General features: G+C 36.9%; 1 protein-coding gene across 2 annotated transcripts in view; it reads right to left on the bottom strand.

Moving 5' to 3' along the window:
* Positions 1–433: 433 nt before the first annotated feature.
* The window catches only part of LOC103040847 (gamma-aminobutyric acid type A receptor subunit gamma3), a 186250-nt gene continuing 165682 nt past the window's right edge, over positions 434–21001 (bottom strand). For both annotated transcript variants that reach the window (XM_049479838.1, XM_007249106.4), the window contains exons 8-10: positions 17402–17554; positions 7891–8090; positions 434–5534 (exon numbers count right to left, since the gene is read on the bottom strand). In XM_049479838.1, coding sequence (XP_049335795.1) covers positions 5256–5534; positions 7891–8090; positions 17402–17554 — 632 coding nt within the window. In that variant the 3' untranslated portion in view covers positions 434–5255. The remainder of the gene's footprint in view (positions 5535–7890; positions 8091–17401; positions 17555–21001) is intronic.

Genomic DNA, 21001 nt, shown 5'->3' with positions numbered 1-21001 from the left:
TGAAATTCCACCAGATTCTTTGAATGCTCTAATGATATTATGGACTGCAGAGGGAGAAATCACCTCCAATCTTTTTATGAAAAATATTGAAATTTATTTCAATATTTGTTTTCAGGTATTTGGAATGTGCAGGTCTGAAATGCAGGAATGCAGTAAGGTTTAATTAATAAATTAAATGAGGTTGACCAGACAAAACATGAAATATGTCATGTTCATACTGTCTGCAGTTCAATAAAAGTCCAAGTAAGTTACACAGTGTGAGTTAAATTTTTCTTAAAATGCAATTTTCTTACTGTCCCAACATTGTAATATGTGATGGGGAAGTGTTTTAAAAAGCATGATTGACTGATAAAATGTTTAAAAAGATACAAAGATACACAGATACATTTCTTGCAAAAACGCAGAAAATAAAACAAGCAGAGTAACACATTGCTACTACTTACAAAATACCTTTAATTCATTGTAAATACATTTAACTAAGTCACTTATAAAGTGCAAGATAAAACTGCAATGATGTACAGAAAAGAAAAAACAAACAAAAAATAAAAACAAAAAAACAAAACTTTAGTTCACGTCTTCTCATGTATCTCTGCACTGTACATATCAGATATAAAAAAGAACTACATGTATGAAAAAGCACAAGAAATAGAAATGGGTTTTAAAATAGGCCAAAAAAACTCACATACACCCTCTTTTATCTGGTCCAAGTCATAACCCCACGAACAATCACTGCACATCGCTGAGAGAAGCTAACTCAACACTGGCATTTACTCACAAACTGTCAAAACATGAAAAATATACACTGACCCGTCAAATTCTCAACACAAAGCTAAATACAATGAACTTCTATGTCTCGTTATGATCAGAGGTGGTATAAGTTTGTATGGGTTTGTATGAAGGGTGTCTGACTGGGGCATCAAAACAAACAAATGTTTATTTTTTTAGATTATTAATCTCGAGAGCAGCAGGCCACTGACATGAAAACATCCAAAGAACCGAAGCTTCTCTTCTTACCATTCACAAGTTTCAGAAACAACTTTAAAAAGTTTTAAGTTTAAAAGTAGGCATTGTGATATTTAAGATACTGCACAGACCAACCCCAAACCAAACCACAGCTTCAGAAAGCCTTAAATAAGAAGATGGATCTAAAATAATAATAATAATAATAATAATAATAATAATAATACATCCCCCAGCCATGTCTGTGAGCAATGATTTCTTTGGTGAATCATGATTCATGATTCACCATTATGAGTTCTTTGGCATTCTGACTTGACTGTTACTACTTCCTTTAAAATGTAGAATTTATTTGCAACTAGTAATCTGGATTGTTAACAGAATAAAAGATCTCAACATGCCCAGACTGGAATTGGAAAAAAAGTTCTGTTGATGAAACTATGAGACTATGAAGATTTTAACGCAGGTTAATAGGTTGATTTTTGAGTTAAGAGATGACCAATAATGTGTGGTTTAACCTTAGCAACCGGAGAGTTGGCAAAAGTGGAATGGGTTAGTTCTTATATTATACTCTGCAACCGGGGTGTTGGCGCATGTGGTTTGGGTCAATTACCATATTAATCTTGGCAACCAAAGAGTTGGCAGAAGTGGAATGGGCCAATTCTCATATTATACTCAGCAACGGGGGTGTTGCCACATGTGCCTCGGGCTGATTCTCACAATATACTTTGCAAATGGGGTGTTGCCACATGTGGCTTGGGTCAATTGCCATATTTATCTTGGCAATCAGAGAGTTGGCATAAATGGAATGGGTCAATCCTCATATTATACTCAGCAACCAGGGTTTTGGCACATGTGGCTCAGGGTGATTTTCATGTTATACGTCACAACCAAGATGTTGCCACATGTGGCTTGGGCTGATTGCAGTATTACACTCGGCAACCAGGATGTTGCCACATGTGGCTTGGGTCAATTGTCATATTAAACTTGGCAATCAGAGAGTTGGCATGAATGGAATGGGTCAATTCTCATATTATACTCAGCAACCAGGGTTTTGGAACATGCGGCTCAGGGTGATTTTCATGTTATACTCTGCAACCGAGATGTTGCCACATGTGGCTTGGGCTGATTGCATTATTACTCTCGGCAACCAGGATGTTGCCACGTGTGGCTTGGGTAAACTTGGCAACCAGAGAGTTGGCAGAAGTGGAATGGACTAATTCTCATATTATACTCAGCAACTAAGGTGTTGGTAAATGTAGCTTGGGCTGATTCCCATATTAAAATCTGCAACTGGGGTGTTGCCACATGTTGGCATGTTGGGTGTTGGGGTCAATTGGCATACTTCACTTAGCAACCAGAGAGTTGGCAGAAGTGGAATGAGTCTATATTCATATTATACTCAGCAACTGGGGTTTTGCCAAATGTAGCTTGGGTTAATTGTCATACTACACTTGGCAACTGGGGAGTAGCCACATGCAACACTCAGCCCAAAGGTCAGCCAAAATCAGCCCTAGATCCACATCAGTGCTGAGGCTGATGCAACGCAGGCTTGACATGTGGTATTCAGCGCAGAAATGGTAATGAAACGTTGGGCATGTTCCATGTTCATGTTTTAACAGAAATCCTCAATTAAAATCTTCTAAAAGTTTCTGGCCTAAATTATTCCTAAGTAGTAGCACACTCCTGTCCAAAGGGGGGGTTATGATAATCTTTATCACAGACTAGTGGTCTGCTTACGAAGCCTCAGTTAAAAATAGAGCATTATTAATTTCAGTTCCTTCATGCACAGTATTTATGGCTTTAATTAACGTACCTAACCTTCCAGCATTGTGGTTCTGTAACAAAATCTCAGCAGGAGAGAGCAACACCATCAACTGCATGATGATGGGTCAGTCTGAGAGGGGTTAGCACCACCAATAATGAACAACTAATAGTTATTGTACGTCAAACCGAGTCGACAGCTGCAGTAATAACAAACTAGCATCAGGAAAACCGCAAAACAGGTCAGTAATGGATCGACACCTTCAAGAAGCCACAACAGAAATCACAATAGCGTGAATGAAACGCAGGAGGAGAATCGGTTTGCCAGCAGATCACCACACATTTCAGATGAATTCAATACGCCAACGACAGAGCACAAGACAAACCTCGAAGAGAACCTCAGAAAGGCATTTAAAACGTCCTGTTGGAACACACCAAGTGTACCATAATAGATAGAGCATATGTAGGAATAGGCATCAAATCATAACATATCATCATGACGTCAGGGGTTAAAATTAGTGACCCCGACGTCTGTAAGTATAAAATTATTTTGACCGCAAGTTCTGGCGTTTGCCATCGCGTGTATTGTTGCTTGCACTGAAAAAGCTGCCGACAGAACAGTGAAATCGACTACATAGGAGACCACAGTGGCCTATGATGGGATATTGAAGAAAGATGCTGTACTCAAATAAATGCTACCCTTGTAAAAAAACAAAACAAAAAAATAATTATAATACTATTGCTATTGATCCATGTTATAACCAAACAAAACAATAATAATAATAAGTATACCACTGTGATGTAATAGTAATACAGTAATTAATGACAATGATTTGGCATAGTGTATTGCACACACTCAAATAATAATAAAAGGCCATTATTTAAGAAAATGCAGATTGCCTTGATACATGTATGTTTTTTTCAGCTTCCTTTAGAATAAATCCTTTGGTAATGACTCATAAATAAATTAGCAAAGCAGGTGTTATAGATCTCTACCTCTAATATGGATCATCTTACACTAAGACTGTGCTGGTGACCCTAAGGCAACTCTGTAGCTGTAAATGATATTATTGTGAACTACAGTTTGGTTGTGAACACAGTGGTAATGTAGGACTCATGTTAGTTATTAATGGTTATTGACTGCAGAATGGTGTAATAGAGTGAGATGTATAATAAGGATAACCTAAAGATTATAGGTGTTACTTTGTTTGTTTTGTTTGAACCTGTTCATACCTGCTGTTGATCTCCATCTCACTCTGTTCTTCTTATTGTAAAAGACATCCCATAATTGTGTGTGTGTGAGTTTCCCAAACTCAATCTCACAGCTGAATCATTTCCTTTGTGATTGAGTTGATTTTGCTTATAAGGTATTATGCCACTTCCTACTCTTGGCCAAGGCTAAAGGTAGCATTTTGCATTTGGGAACAGGGATGATAAGGGATACTCTATACATCAAACATGCACCTTATTGTCTGAACGAACTGATTGCGTTTATAGATCTATATAATTCAACTCTTGTTGGAAAATGTTTCGTATAAAAATCTATAAATATAGGCAAACCTCTTTAAAGTCTATACCAATAGGCTATGATATTCCAAAAGTCTGAATTGTTGTGTACTGAAATTGTGCAGATTCAGAGGATTAGTAATACTAATACTATTATAATTATAGCATAGCATGCAATGACCGTGACGTTAGAATTGAGTTATGCATTAAACAAACAAAAAAATTATAATAATAAATGGTGAACGACCGCAAAACGAAAGTTGAACAAACTCAACTCAAAAGGAAAAGCACAAAGTGAGTCAATCAGCAGTCAGTCAAAACCATGAGTTGTCCCTGTCACTGATACTCATCTCTCTCTGGCAGATGGCGACCCCTCTAGAAGAAGGCACTATGGATATCTCTGAATGCTTTCCCATGCCTCTGGTTTTGACTGATGGCTGGTTGGCAGGTCCCCTTGCTGGGAACCACTTGCTGAGACCATCTTGATATTAGAGGTCAGGGGGGTTGGTTACAAGCTGTGCAAGACTTCCTCCCCCAACTCTTCAACCCTTGGCCAAAAGCATTCTTATCCCTTTGATTTTCTTACTGCAGTGTTCTCACCCAATACGAGTTGAGTCTCTGTGATAAGTGGATGGTGAATCTTTTTTTTTTCCTTGGTACCTGAAGAACAAAGGCAAAGACTTCTGGCAGAGAAATGCTACCAGACAAAAAAAGCCTGTGGGCGATACCCCTTTCCGAGCGAATAGAAAGAGCCAGGCTGCTTACCTTAAGGGCTTCAAAGTATCTGCGTATCTGCTGTAACTTTGTCATGGCAAAGTTTCACTTTTCATTCGTGTCCTAAACCACTTATTAACTTTTCAACAAAGTTCTCCTTTCTTTTCCGAAAACCAGCATTTGTTTGTTTTGGCTGTTGCCTTAAAAATGTCTTGGTTTGGGTCTGTCTTTCATTTCCATTCGGACGAAACCACAAGTCACGAGTCACAAGTCAGTTCCTCTGAATCCTGGTTGAGAAGGAGGAGGTGGGTTTGCTAAAGATAGAGGTAGCCTACCCAGTAGACAACATTGAACAATAGAAAAGAGGTGGGAAAGAAGACGCGGGAGTACGCGTCTAGTTCTAAGATGTCTATGTGCACTCGGCCTCTTCTCCACGCTCCTCCTTTGCACTCCTCGTAGCAGCAGAAGAAGCTCTGGCAGTCCTTCCCATCCAGGCACTCGTATATGCAGGCATCGTCAAATTCCTGCCAGTACATTGAGTTGTTGAGCGCGATGACTGTAGGAGGAGGACCCACATCCAGCACTGAGTAATTCTGCAAAGACAATCACAGCACTGAGGAACGGAACTTGGCACTGAGGCTGGCATCTGCTCTGTGTCAAAAACATGTGCTGTATTCTCACTTAGAAGCAAGAGGAAGGAGTCGTGACTTGTTCACATCGATATATGTATATATATATATATATATATACATACATATGTATATATATATATATATATATATATATATATATATATATATATATATATATATATATATATACACATATATATATACACAGTATAGCTGGAGAGAAACATACTTCTGCATCTAATCCAAACTGTGCTGATGGTATCTGTCACTCAAAAGGATGATCTTATTGATTTAATATGCAGTCTCCCTTCCAGAGGGTGGGCTACATCCAGCATCAATCTTTCAGCTGTTACGTTACAGGATTTGAATGTGCTGAACTGTATAGTAAATTACATTTCTTATCCTTTCTTATCTGCCTGTCGACACTCCTAATGACCGATCCTGCTAATAATAATTATATAATAATAAACTGCACAGTATAGATAGGTACAGATGACCAATAGGGCAATATTTGTTTTGTTGAAAATACTGCAAAGCTAATTATCTTAATTTCTCAGCCGGGATAATGCAATCTAATCAGAATGAGTGATTGAGGATAGGTGTGCTGTGTCTGCGACTGTATAAACAGAATGCAAGAACCTGGTGATATGATACTTATCATGATATAGGGGCAATGATTCAAAGTATTGTGAAATGCTTCGATAATGTTAGAAACCTGAATATTAAGAAATGGTCATAGTGTAAAAAAACACCATCAAAAGAGTACAACACTGCGATGTAGCGACCAAAGTTTAAATATAACACTTAATAAAAACAAACAGTTTTTTTTACATGTAATTATGTATTAGCTATTAAGTAAAAATGCATTAAAACACAAGGAGGGTGAAGACTAGCACATGCCTCCTCCAGCACGTGAAGTCAGACTTTGCCTCTTTTTTTTAACTACTGCTGATGTAGCACTGCAGATTAGCGTCACAGCGCATTTGGAGGAAAGCACAGCGACTCGGTTCTGATACATCAGCTCACAGACGCCTTGTGCTGCTCGACGTCACCCTTTGGAGTGATGAGGGGAGAGAGAGCGCCATCTACACACTTATAGAGAGAGCAAGGCCAATTGTACTCTCTCAGGGCTCTGGCAGCTGATGGCAAGCTATATAAATCTGAGAAACCCTACACTTTTTATTTGGATTTATCATACTGTCCCAAAATGTTCTTATTTGGTATTTAAATGAAATTATCAATATTTTCACTTATTTGTCTGAACACAATGAAAATGCTAAATATTTTCGGTTGCCAAATATTTTAGTGCATCTCTTTCTTAAAGTACAGCTCTTTCTCTCCCAGAGGAGATTAGTTAATGGATGAAAGATCCATCCGGGCGCATCTAAATCATCATGGATTTCAGTCCTCTGTGGACCTCCGAAGCCCCAGACAGGCATCAGCAGGCATCACCCACCTCTGCTTTAATTGAAGGGAGCGAAACAACTCTTAATTCTTACGTTCACAGCTCTTACAGACCCACACGGCACCACAGAGATGTCACCCAAGAGCGTGGTCTGTCAGTTTTGTTGAAATGGTACAACTTAATCCTCCTTTCAGGTGCCATTTAGAGCAGATTGCAGCGAAAGATTATTGTATTAGTCATACCATGCTATTTGCTACAGTAAATGGAAATGGACCTGACACGCTGATTTGAAGTGGGCTTATAAGTGCTGGGTCTTATTATGTACTTACAGTAGCCTCCTGAACACTGTTAGTTCTATATCTGAAAAGACCTGCTGACTAATAATGACGTTAGTTCATAAGAGCATGCAGGAAGGTGCTGTATGTAAAGGCTGATTGTAGGGCTAACGGTGTATAATGAACTACTCCAGGGGAAATCGCCTTGTTTCATGTCCTTAAAGAAAGAGGTCGTCTTATTATTTTTTTTAATACATTTATTTCAATTTATTTCGCATTTTCTCGCAATTTAGCTAGGCCAACTGTCCCACCCGTTCACCTGCTACTCAGCAAGGAGGGTAAAGACTAGCACATGTCTCCTCCGACACATGTGAAGTCAGACACCGCCTCTTATAGAACTGCTTAGTAGCATCACGGTGCACTCGGAGGAAAGCACAGCGACTTCAGCTCACAGACGCCTTGTTCTGACTGACATCACCCTTTGGAGCGATGAGGAAAAATAGTGCCATCTACCCACCCAGAGAGAGCAAAGCCAATTGTGCTCTCTTATGGCTTCGGCAGCTGATGGCTAGCTGCATAACCGGGATTGGAACCAGAAAGAGGTTATCTTCAGTCATTTTTTTGGGAAAGTTCTTACCGATCGTTTCGTCTTGTTACAGGTGGGTCTGCGAGCGCTGTAGGAGTAATAGTTGAGGGTTGCGTACTCCATGAGAGCAGCGAAGACGAACAGGAAACAGACAGTGACAAAGAGGTCCATGGCTGTGACATACGACACTCTGGGTAGCGATGTCCTGGCCACTGTGCTGAGGGTGGTCATGGTCAACACTGTGGTTATTCCTGCAATTAAAAAAAAGACAATTTAAGTAGAGCAATATATTCAGAATAGCATGCCACCTTATTCACACAGCATGTTGCAATTTTCACAAACACTCATATACTTACATATACAATGATTCAGCTTTTGAAGATCTATAAACTTTGTTTTATCTGGTGGAACAAACTACTTTCCACTACCACTACCTTTCAAGACAGAGCTGAAGACAGACCTGGTGAAAGAGCACTTAATCTACTAACACCTCTAACAAACTAACTACTTTCTACCTCATTTCCTTTTTCCCTTATTTTCCTCCTTGATTCTTCTATTTTCTCTTGGCTTCCTTTAGGCCCTGTCAAAAAATGTCCTCTATTGCTAAATGTACAACATTAAGTTGCTTTGGATAAAATAGTCAACGTCAAAGGTAATGTTATGTTTTTTTTTTATTTTCCCGCTGAGGACCAGCATAATTTATGATTTTTGTTTATTTAATACTTCCAAACTCCCAGAAAGTGTTTGTTTGAGACTTGAACACAGCTTGATTCGTAAAGAATCTAAATCTAGATAAAGGCTGAAAGATCCAGGGCTTCAAAGACATAGGAAATAGCCTCTATTGAATATGGTAAACAATGCTGGAGATGCTGCTTGATCACATTCTCTGTGCTACATAAATCAAATCAGAACTAATTCCATGTCTTTATCTTTTTCCTGAGATAATAAATGAACACCTGCCCAACCTGAAACTAATAGAAATATGTTTCTAACTAACTGCAATTGTTTAAAAGATTCATACAAAGTAAAGGGTAGTGATTACTGTTATATGGTTTGCACAGAACAATAGCCATAAACTAGTTTACTAACTAAATGAATCCTTGAAATAACAGATATCAACATTTCTTTACGTTAAAGACATTTTTTTTGTTGCAGTGGTTTATTTTGTTGTTGTAGAATGCCCACAGACTGACTGTAATAATAACCTCTGACTGTAGATCAGTGATGATGTATGATGTCACCTCTCTGACTGAGTTATTATTTGGTCTTTTGCCTTGACACCGTTTCTGTAGCCACTGATGGAAAAGAAAAAAATCCTCAAATTGAAAATCCCACCCACCCACGCACCTAGACTTAGTCTTACTCATTCACACTCTGCCCTGCAACATTATTGAGATGCCTCCAAAACCCACTGACTGTGCCACAGTTTTCCAGAGGTTTCTATGGAAACAAGCGAGCCACATCTATTTCAAGCGGACATTTCACACTCCCGTCCTCTGTACTCTGCAACTGCTTCGCCACAGCCATTAGCTTAACCTGTTAAAAAACTAGCTTTGCGAATTCACAAGCACTTAGTCAACGCTCTGACTGCACTACAACTTACTGTAAAACATATATAGCATATAAACTGCTGAGCTCTATACTGACATCATCACCTCTCTCTCTCTATTTCTACAAGTTTTTTTTTTATATTGATACTTGGATCCTTGCATGAATACACTGATACAATACATTAAATATCAATCTTTCTCATTATGATTTAAATGATTTTCTCCCCAATTTGAAAGACCAATTACCCAATCAGGCAAGGGGGGCATTCTCCCAAACTTCAGTATTTCAGGGTTCATACACTTTTTAACCAATAAATTTCCATGATTTTTTCATGACTTTTCCATGCCTTCAAGGCAAATTTTTATGACCATACAATTTTTAAAACATCAGTGCAGACATGAACAATAAAACCAAAAATCAACTAAAACTATAATTAAAATTGATTATAGTAGACCTAAAGTGAATCTGACACAATCTTTAATACTAAGATCCTGATAGCTCCATTGTATACACTGTAAACAAAAAACTGTAGTTTTTACAGGAAAACGCTGGCAGCTGTGGTTACCAGAGTTTTCCTGTTAAAATTACAGACGATAAGTAAATACCTCTACTGAAAAAAAATGTTAATTAATTTACAGTGATTGAAATCACTGCAAAATGACAATAATAATCTGTCAAGTTTACACAAATTAAATGTTAATTTTGCATAGCAGTGTTCTACATAAAAATACCCTTTCCTGTATTTTTTACCTCTAACAAATGTCTACTGTAAAAAAAAATCTTGTCAAATTTACGGTGAAAAACTGGCAGCTGTGGTTGCCATTTTTTCACCGTAAAAAATACAGTGATCTTGTATATGGCTTCACGGTAAGGTATATTAACACTTGTAAAACAACAGTTTGAAAATGTACTAATAAAGAGGAGTTACTGTTAAAATAACGGTGAAAGTGTATATAGGCTCATGGTATAGCTGTATAATTCACAATGTAACCCTGTTGCTTTTTAAGTGAAAAATGATCCATTCCACAGCATTTATTGTCCAATTTTATGGCAAATTTTTGTGGTTGTCCAATAACTTTGAGTCACGCTGTAAACAACATACAGTTTTAAACAGCATTATCTTTTTCAAAAGCGCTTCATTAACTGCTGCTCACTTACAGCACAGAGATGTGCACGGACAGAGTGAAATCACTTATATACACATAATGTAAAACCCAGGCAGGTGGATAAAACCGCTATGAAACTACATCATGGTGATGTCTCTGAACTAAACATCTAATTAACATAGCCACGCCCCATAGACAGCTGCGTTACATCCCATTCAGGCCCTGCTTTTCACGATGTAATATACTTTTTTCACAAGAATATACTGTAAACAAAACGGTTTATCAATATGAAATTTACTGTTGACAAGAATTAAACTGTAATATCGTATACATTTGCAACTGTTTATTTTACTGTGAAATACTGGCAGCATTTTCAAACTGTTGTTTTTACAAGTGATAATATACCTTACCGTGAAGCCATTTACAAGATCACTGTATTTTTTACCGTGAAAAAATGGCAACCACAGCTACCAGTTTTTCACCGTAAATTTGACAAGATTTTTTTTTTACAGTGTATATTTCACATCTTAAAATGGTAAAAAATATAATTGACGGCATGTTTTTTATTTAAGGTTTGTACACCGTGAATAATACAGTAATGTGCTATTTTTAATATGACTGTCCAATGCTGTCACCATTTCAGCTTTTCACCATATATTTCACATGTTAAAACAATTAAAATTAACATTTTTCACAGTTTTTTAATCTATGGTAATTCAATGTTTATTCTACAACAATAAGCTTCTTCTTGCTTTACGGTTTATTTCTGTTGCCATTTCACAGTTTTTCACTGTAATTTTCACGGACATTTTAGGGCTAAAATTCTGAATTAACTCTGAGATGATTTATTTGTTAGCTCAAAATAGATTTTCTCCATCGATAATTTAAGGATTTGTAGACCAAAACTTTCTGGGTATTTTTATTTTCCCAAAACCTATCGAGGCCTGAAAATTGCTGTTTTCAAATTCCATGACTTTTCCAGGTTCTTCATTACCATATTTCATAACTTCATTTAGGCTATATGAACTCCTCATATCACTTGCAATGCTCCCAACAATAGGAGGATGAAGGCTAGCACATGCCTACTCCAATACAAAGGAAGTCAGTCAGCCACCAGCTCTTTTCCAACTGCCACCAATGCAGTATCCCTTGTAGTGCTTGTACACCAATGTGGATTTCTGATTTCGAACCATTCGGTACATTTCCACCAACAAAATTCAGTTCTAGAACTGAAAAGTTTGTTTCCAGCTGGAACCAAAGAATAGTAGTTTTTTGAAAACTGAAAACGTGCGGATGTGTCTAATTGTACAGGAGCAAAGAGCAATCAGAAAATATATCGAGAATCTGTTCTGAGTTTCTTGGGCCACCAGAGGGCGCTCCAGAGTGAGTACAAAAAAAACATTGGTTCATATTGAGCAATTGAGAAAAAACATAGTAAATAAATGTTTGATATTTTTTATACTGATTGCTGTACTCATTTCCCTAATACAGAACACTATCAAATGTTTTTAAAGCTTTTAAACTCCAGTTTCTACTGCATAAACCCTGTTTGTTGTAGAAAAATGGAAATATACAGGTCTAATGAGCCTGAACCAGAGTCTTTTTGGAGGAAAAGGGTTATGGGTAACCGGAGCACTCAGAAGAAAACGCAGCGACCCAGCTCTGATACATCAGATAACAGACACCTGTGTTGACCAATATCACAGCAGATGTGATGTGGGGAGAGAGCATCTTCCATGTACCCACCCAGAGAGATCATGTCCAATTGTGCTCTCTCAGACTCCGGCTGCTGATGGCAAGCAGCATGACTCAGCATTTGAACTGGTTATAGTGTATTTGTCCGCTGGACGGCTCTGGGGCCTCTTTTTTATGTCTATAGTGGTTTGGTAAAAAGTTGAGGACCTTTTATCTATAGATCACAGAAACATACACACACACAGCTGGCTTTCCAAAGTCTAGGCTGTAGAATAGGTGGGATGAGGATCACCAGTTTGAATCCTACTGGATCATGCTGCTTGCCATCAGCAGCCAGAGTCTGAGAGAGCACAACTGGTCTTGCATTCTCTGGCTGTGTAGATGGCACTCTTTTCTCACATTACTTTTAATATGATTTTAGCCAGCACAGGCATCTGTTAGCTGATGTATCAGAGCTGGAGAGCCACGCCTTTATTGGAGCACACTGGCTACCCAGTATAGGAGGAGGCACGGGCTAGTCTTCACCCTTCTAGTGTTGGGAGCATTTGTATGATGTGTCACACTGTTTAAAAAAAAAGTGTAAAAAAAAAAAAAAAAAAACATTCCGGCAGCAGGGGAGTGTGCCAGAAAATGTCTGTAAAATAACAGAAAAATACTGTCACATTTAAAACAGATATAAACTGCAAAAAAAAGTTATTGTATTTACTATGAATAACAACTATTACTGTCATTTTACAACAACTTATCCTATAGTTACCTGAACATTTTCCTTTCAACAGATTTTAATTCTTAATAAAGAGTCATACACTCCTTATGAAACAGAATAATTCTTAATTTTACAAGAAACTGTCCTAAAATCACATGAACTCTTTCACTTTTAACATATTTCAACTCTTAAAAAAGTGTCATACACTCCTTAAAACAGAGTAATAAGTCATTTTACAAGAAAATCTTTCACAGTTTCACCACACCAATCACTCTGTAAACCAACTAACATCAACTCAACATTTTAAAGTACAACAACCACAAGTCTGCAGTAGTGAGACGGTGAAAACAGATTTTAGAATATATTAGGAAACAAGGTGAAAAAGCTAGACAGTTACATGTGTTGCTAAAAGACCCTGACAACACCATCAGTTCTTTCCCCTCTAGAAACACAGAACCCAGAGAGTATTTTTTTGAAAGTGTGTGGCTGATGAAATCTCAGTGGATTAGTTCACTAGCTACTGTGCACCAAGGCTTGTTAATTTGTAAGTGAGATGGAATGAGACTACTCTTACTTTGTACTGCTCTGCTTCATTGATTCTGCTCCTAAGGCTTCTTCATTCACAAGTGAAATAATTAGCCCATGCTGACTATCAGAACACCATCTGCGCTACAAGTTCAACTAAAGAGACGAGGTTAACCTCAAGCAGTGCTACATCAAGCCCTAGCTGCAGCCTCGTTTACAGTAATCACTGCGTCAAGGCCCACACATGTTGGTCATAGTGTTTTTTTTTGTTTGTTTGTTTTTTTTAATCACCCCCTCATTAGTCCACTGAGGTCCAGCGGGTTTCCTCTGGGTAACATTTTCCCGTTTGAAGTCCAGAACCTTTCCAGCATCCTGTTTGGCCTGACATTTTGACATTTCTCTGGGTATGACTGTAAGCTCTGTCTCTGTTCTCTTATCCTTCCCATCTTTCTTTCATAGATGCTGTTGATCGAACAGGATGCTTGTTAAACAAATCTGTTTTTCAGCCCGTTTTCCTTCTTCTCCACCGAAACCTTAATGACTTCTTTTTGTCAGGCAGATTAATTGCATTCATTCCTCTTCCCTTCATGGACTGTCTTGCCTGCTGTTTTTCTTCTTGTCCTCATCCCCCTCTCTATTTCCCTTTCTTGTGTATGAGCAGCAGAATATGTGCAGTAATACTGACGGGCTTTTTCAACCACCGGTCTTTCTGTTATCTTAAAAAAACACACAGTAATATCCATTTGTCTGAGAACCTGCTTAAAAAAAATTACACTAAAAGGTCAACAGCCAATTGTGAGAAGTGGACAGATGTGATATTTACTTATATACTTGAATATCATACTTAAAAACCAGAAAAGGTTGGGACTGTATGGAAAACAAAGTGTGTTTTAGAATGTATTTACACCAGCTCTATTTGTTCTGGTTAAAACGGACTGTGGTTCGCTTGTACCCTTAGCGCTGTTCAGTTGAGCAGGTGTCAAAACAGTTATCTTTTATTTGAGCTAAACTGCTGATAAGGCTCAGTTTAATCTCATATATTAGCCAGATAACACTACTTACAACATCTATGAACAAACTCTGCCTCTGCTCCATGCTGTTTACACGCGCAGTCTGTGCTGCGTTCACTACTCGCAGCCTTGCAGCTGTGTTTACTACGTGTACATCTGCGCTGCACGTCCTATTAAAAACATCGTGTTTGAAAGCACACTGTGTGTCAGTGTTCTGTGTTTAAGCTGCAGCAAAGTGCACAGATATAAGAGCTGTAACACAGAATCTTCACGCTATATTAACTTTCCTGCTCCTGCACCAGACAGCTGTAACCAATCAGAGAAAACAAGGTGCTTGTGTGGTTTATTAGTGTGTATTTTGGTGTGTTTAGGTGTATGCCTGTGTGAAACCAGACCAAACAGAGGGAGGAAACGCTCCAAGTAAACAAACTTATTAACTGATCTGTACCATACACTGTAAACCCAGAAGTTGTTTGACCTTAAATAAATTAAGTCTGTTTTACATAAAACTGGATATTTCTAAACAATACTCAACGATTTTGAGTTAGTTAAACATTCGTGGACACATATACACTTAAACTGAGATCTTTGAGTTGAATCAACTTATAATAACTGAGTTTAGTCTGTTGTCATTAACACCTTCTTTTCCATTGGCTTCTGTTACAATCTATTTGCATACTGGGTGTGTCCAACAGTTTCTGACTAACACTCACCATCAGTGTGTAGTGTGTAGTAGATCACATATTATGATTAAATACTTGGCCTCTGTGTTGTAGGCTGTTCATCTACTTTATTTATTATTGAAAAAAATAGTTGAATGAAACCAGAAGGACTAAATACAAGTTTAGGAAAATATAAATTTTAAATATATATGTATATGTATTTGTTAAGTTCACTGTTCTTAAAAATTATATTGCATGAACTTAAAATTTATTAGGTAATCGGTTACAACAAAAGTTTTGAGTTTAGTCAACTTATCGGGTTTTACAGTGTAGAAACAAACTACAGGTGTGAATACTTTATTTATATTTACATTTATTTAGTTGCAGACAGTGTGAATTCAATCTATTTCATGTTTTTTTTCTGCTTAAGTTTTTAGCATTTAATTTATTAATATACTGTACATCCATTCCTGAATTTAAGGCCAGCAACACATTCCAAAATCAGCCAATGGCAGCAGACTAGTTGGTTCAACTCAAAGATCTGAGTTTGAATGTAAATGTGCCCAAAAATGTTCAACTAACTCAAAATAGTTGAGTATTGTTTAGAAATCTCCAATTTTATGTAAAACAGACTTAAATCATTTAAGTTCAAACAGTGTATGGGTTTACAGTGTAGGAATGAGGTAAAAACAAAAAAACAAAAAACAAAAAAAAAACAATAGAAATCTGGCCATGTGAAAAAGATGACTAGAATACAAAAAGAATACAAAAGAATGATTTTTTAAGGAACAAAGATGGACAGATCTTTGAAATGTTTGAAAACAATATTCCACAAAGGAAGCTTGGTCTGCATTTGCATATTTCTTCTTTTACAGTACATACAGTAATATAATTTTATTACACCAATGAAAATGGGCGTGGTTTAATGGAAATATCCTTCAGACAGCACCAGATCAAGATCTGTCACCTAACACTAGCTGATAGAACTACATGGGAAAGGGATTTCTATGGCAATCCTTTGACAATAACTACAATACTATAGTACATTTACAAATTAAAACCTAAAATATTTTTGTGCATAACAGAAGTCTAATTGTAACCCTAATGTGCTGAAGTGACATCAACTCTTCTGCGGAAAACCAATGCATTTTTCAGCAAGAAAATTCTAAACCACAAGCTGCATCTTAAGATTTCTGTTTGCAGGAAGAAGCTGAACAGAACAATATCCTTGGTTCATACTGATATTAACCCTAATTCCTATTATGAGTACGTAAATGCATTTCTCATCATCATGCTCTGCCTCAGATGCTGTTTACAACACTAGTCATTTAGATTTCAGGGAAAAGAATGCACATTACATTCCTTAGATGTGGTTTCATTAGCCTTGAGTCTGGATTTATACATATAGGATTAAATAAAACACACTTCACACAGTACACACAAAGGGCAGGAATGAAAGGAATGTAACAGTCAGTACAAACAAAATGCATAACCGAACCAATGAAACCAATGAAAGTTATGTGAGTAAAGCCAATGGAATTAAAAACGAACATCAAATGGACAAAAGGAAAAGAACTGAACTGAAAGAAATTACCTTGAACAAACAGTGAGCAGGGCTGCACATGCTTATTGAGAGCAGGGAACTATAAAGCAGTGTGTAAAGCCAACAGAAAAAGAACATATGCACAGTATTTACAAAGCATGGAAAGACACCAGACATCAGCAGAAGGACAGCAGAAACTGATGTAGAACAAAAACAACTTTAAAGTTCAGTTCAAAGAGTTCTTCCTATTTTTAAATGAAGAAAATAATAATAGAAAACCAGAACATATTATACTAATCAGATGCTGCTCATAACTGAAGGTGGTACAATATCTAATATCTAATATCTAATATCTAATATTTAATAACTCTATAAAATTATAAAATATATATATATTTCCACTGTGAGTGGCGGCAGTATTTACAACAGTAAATGTCTTTGTTCTTTTCTTGTCATGGTGTGACTTATTTCTCATAAATAAGAAATCATTATTTGATTGAATTCAAATCCATAGGGAAATTTGTGTGAAATGAGAATATGTACAAACAAATGAAGTAAACAAGAAAATTATTTTTAATAATGTTTATTTTAGTAAACAGCATCATACCACACCTATATCAATAAAAATATTTTTTTATAATATTGGTCTGTCTGTCTGAAATACTAATCAGAAGAGAAGCAGTAAATGATGGAGGCAGTAAGACGTACAGCAGTGTAAAATGATGTAAAATGTTTGGCGGGTGTGTGTTCATTGGTGGTTTTACCTAAAGCAGTTCTGGCTGGTGTTGCATCTTTTTTAATCCAGAAGGAGACCCAGGAGAGCACCACTGTGAGGATGCAGGGGATGTAGGTCTGAATGGTGAAGTAGCCCATTCTTCTGCTCAGGTCAAAATACACCGTCATCACCACATAGTCACCTGGTGGAGGAATCAGAACAGAGTGTGGAAATGGAAATCTACTAAAAAGCAATGCAGGCATTTATTTTTAAATGTGTGCATCATTTTCACAAACACAAAATATGTTGACAGTCACATTAAAACCTAGTTAATGTGACTAGGCCTGTCATAATAAAAAAAAAATGTTGCAAACAATATGTTGTCCCAGAAATTATATGCAATGAGCAACCCTGGTCTGTCCCAGCTGGCCCACATTGGACTGGGATAAAGGCTCTGCCTCAGCCTTCACTTGAGAGATACGCTGACAGTGAGAGGAAGGCTGAGGCAACACGAACCTAAGAGACACTAAACTTAAGCGACTAGAGCCGCACTGGGCCAATATTATGATTCTTAAAGTTTGTTTTGGTGTTGATGTAGGGCAACGTTCCTAATAAAGGTACGTTTTGAGTTCATTCACTCCCTGTGTCTGTGTCTATTTGTGCTTCCGCACAACCGGGTCACGTTGACCATGCAGACAGTTGCAATATGTAAGTGCATTTTGTAAGTGCAAACACAATTGACGATATTACGATTATTAATTAAGTCCATTTATTGAACGATATGTTGATAATGTAATTATTGTGACAGGCTCACTTGTGTCTCTATTTTTTTTGTTTTTCACTTATTGTAATTTGCTAGAGGACAATCACCAGAATATTGATTTCACTTGTTATATACCCCTTCACTTCACTCACTTCCGAGTATTAGCTATGGTTCCGTCTGACTATACTTCTAACATCTATCTTTCACTTTTAACAGATTTTACTTCTTAAAAAAGTGTCATATACTCCTTATAAAACAGAATATTTATTTTACAAGAACTCATCCTATAATTACATGAAATCTTTCACTTTTAACAGATTTTATTTATTAAAAAAGTATCATATACTCCTTATAAAACAGAATAATTATTAATTTTACAAGAAACTGTCCTATAATTACATGAAATATTTGACTTTGCTGTTGGAGCTGTTGGACTAACCAGTTCCATCTTTTAAATTCCAATTTGGCCGAATAACAACTTTTTCAATGCAGTTCATTTCACACAATACACTGGCACTGTGACATAAAAAAACAAACTAACAAAAACATCATTAATACAGTATTTGGTTTAAAGTAAACAAAATAAACTCGATCAAAAGATAAGAAGACAATGGAATAGTCAATCATCAGTGTCCATTCCTATAGGTGTGCCCAGCACACGTACACCCCCGCTCGCTAAACACACACATGAACGCACTGCAGAGCAAAATCAGAATTTTAACTCAACAACAAACAAAATAAGGAATAAAAAACATAACTGTCCCATTAACTGAGCTGCAGAAGTACATTCACAGCAAAATATTGACGTGCAGGTGCAGGTCAATAATCTCTGCTGGGACGTGCAAAGGGCCGCGCTATTAAGATCCCAACACGCCAAAGCCAGAGCACACTGAATGGTTTTATGTTGCACCCTAAACACACCCATGATTAATTAAGAGAATTAGTCAGAGGTGAAAAAAAAGTACAGAAAATTTGTAATTAAGTAAAAGTACCTTTACTTTGCTAAAATTGTACTCAAGTAAAAGTAAAAGTACCCATCTAAAAATCTACTCGAGTAAAAGTAAAAAGTACTCAATTTTTTTAATGAACTATTATTCCACATAATAATTTGGACCTTTCAGGCAGTATTTGTTCAGACCACCCCATAAAACATTTTCAAGAACAAGTGGCATAGGTTTCTATGATCCATTTTTTTTCTTTACTTTTAAAAGTTATGGTCATATAAGTGACTATAAACTGTAATTTTATAGTTTTACAGGTCATTGTTATATTTTAACTTGCAATTGCTGTGCTTTAACTGCTAGTTACATGTTTTTTTTTTTGTTTTTTATTTTTTACATTCAAGCAGTCAAAATGTTTTACTTAAGTAAAAGTAAAATTACCTATTTTAATTCATTACTTTCCACCTCTGGAATTAGTACATGCTTTATGTGCATTTTTTGCTGCACAAGGCATATTTTTGTGCCCTCATGATACCACAGACACATCAATATGCCCTAAATCTAAACCTAAAACTTGACTGAACACAATCTGTCCTTCCATAAGGTGGGATCTGAATCCATTCTCAGATGATCCTTCTAAATTCAGATTTTGTCTTAGTAAAGGTAAAGTATAGTAATATAAAACGCAGCTCTAGTCTTGCAGAATGTGTCATTTTATCTGAAGATGTTGTTGAACAAATAGGCAGCAATCCAGCTCCGAGAGCAGGAGCAGAAACTCTTAAATGTGAAGCTGAAGCTAAAAACCATTATGTTCTTTCAAAAGCCCACCTTGTCACCTGGAAATGGTTTTTAGAAAAAAGGTAACTGCAAACTGGAAAATGTCATGGCACTTGCTTGGATTTAATTGCATCCTTCATGAATGTACTACCCTCTCTCCTCTTTTTTTCTTTCTTTTACAGTGGTGGGTTGACATTTCTACATATTTCATGACGTACAGTGTGACTTCAGACGGAGTATTTGCACTAGAAATAGTGGAGGAAAAATAGCAAAGCAAACATCTTTATTTTCATGATCTTTTTCCCTCTTAGAAACCCCAAGCTTGTTGTTCACATATCTATAGTGACAGCAGATATATGATTTATTTATGCTTGTTTTCTTTTTTATATAATTTATATAATCACGTTTGAAAGTGATGTACAGACAACATTTTCTGTATTTATAAGTAGAAATATTCAACCCATAGTCCCCTTTTTGTATAAAATTGATTACCCCCTTCCTTTCAACAGGTGGTGGCACTCTGTTTTAGCAGGAATAACTGCCACAGCTGTAATACAGCACTGTCTGTAAAAGCTGTGGAGGATTTTTAGTTCACTCCTCTTTGCAGAAATGCTTCAGCTCAGTGATGCGTGTGCACATTTCAGCACCTTTTCACACCTTAAGATTTCATAATTGATACCCTCCACACCAAAAACATTCAAGACGTATTAAACCTTGGTCAATTTCCCTGCCAGACTTCACATCTTCATACAATTCAACATTAAATCAGAATAAAGCAACAGAGCAAACACTTATTACACACACCCAAAGCTCTCTGAGGCTAAACTCATAATTACAGCTGCGGCTACTGCTGTGTTATGACTGTTTTTGTGTTTTGACTGTTTTTGTGTTATGACTGCTGTTGTGTTATGACTGCTGTTGTGTTATGACTGTTCTTGTGTTATGACTGCTGTTGTGTTATGACTGCTGTTGTGTTATGACTGTTCTTGTGTCATGACTGTTCTTGTGTTATGACTGTTCTTGTGTTATGACTGTTCTTGTGTTATGACTGCTGTTGTGTTATGACTGTTCTTGCGTTATGACTGTTCTTGTGTCATGACTGTTCCTGTGTTATGACTGCTGTTGTGTTATGACTGTTCTTGTGTCATGACTATTCTTGAGTTATGAC

The sequence above is a fragment of the Astyanax mexicanus genome, chromosome 5 (genome assembly GCF_023375975.1).
Source record: "Astyanax mexicanus isolate ESR-SI-001 chromosome 5, AstMex3_surface, whole genome shotgun sequence".
In the NCBI taxonomy this organism is placed as follows: Eukaryota; Metazoa; Chordata; class Actinopteri; order Characiformes; family Acestrorhamphidae; genus Astyanax; species Astyanax mexicanus.
The sequence above is the reverse complement of the archived record's forward strand: the minus strand, read 5'-3'. Positions and strand labels throughout refer to the sequence as shown.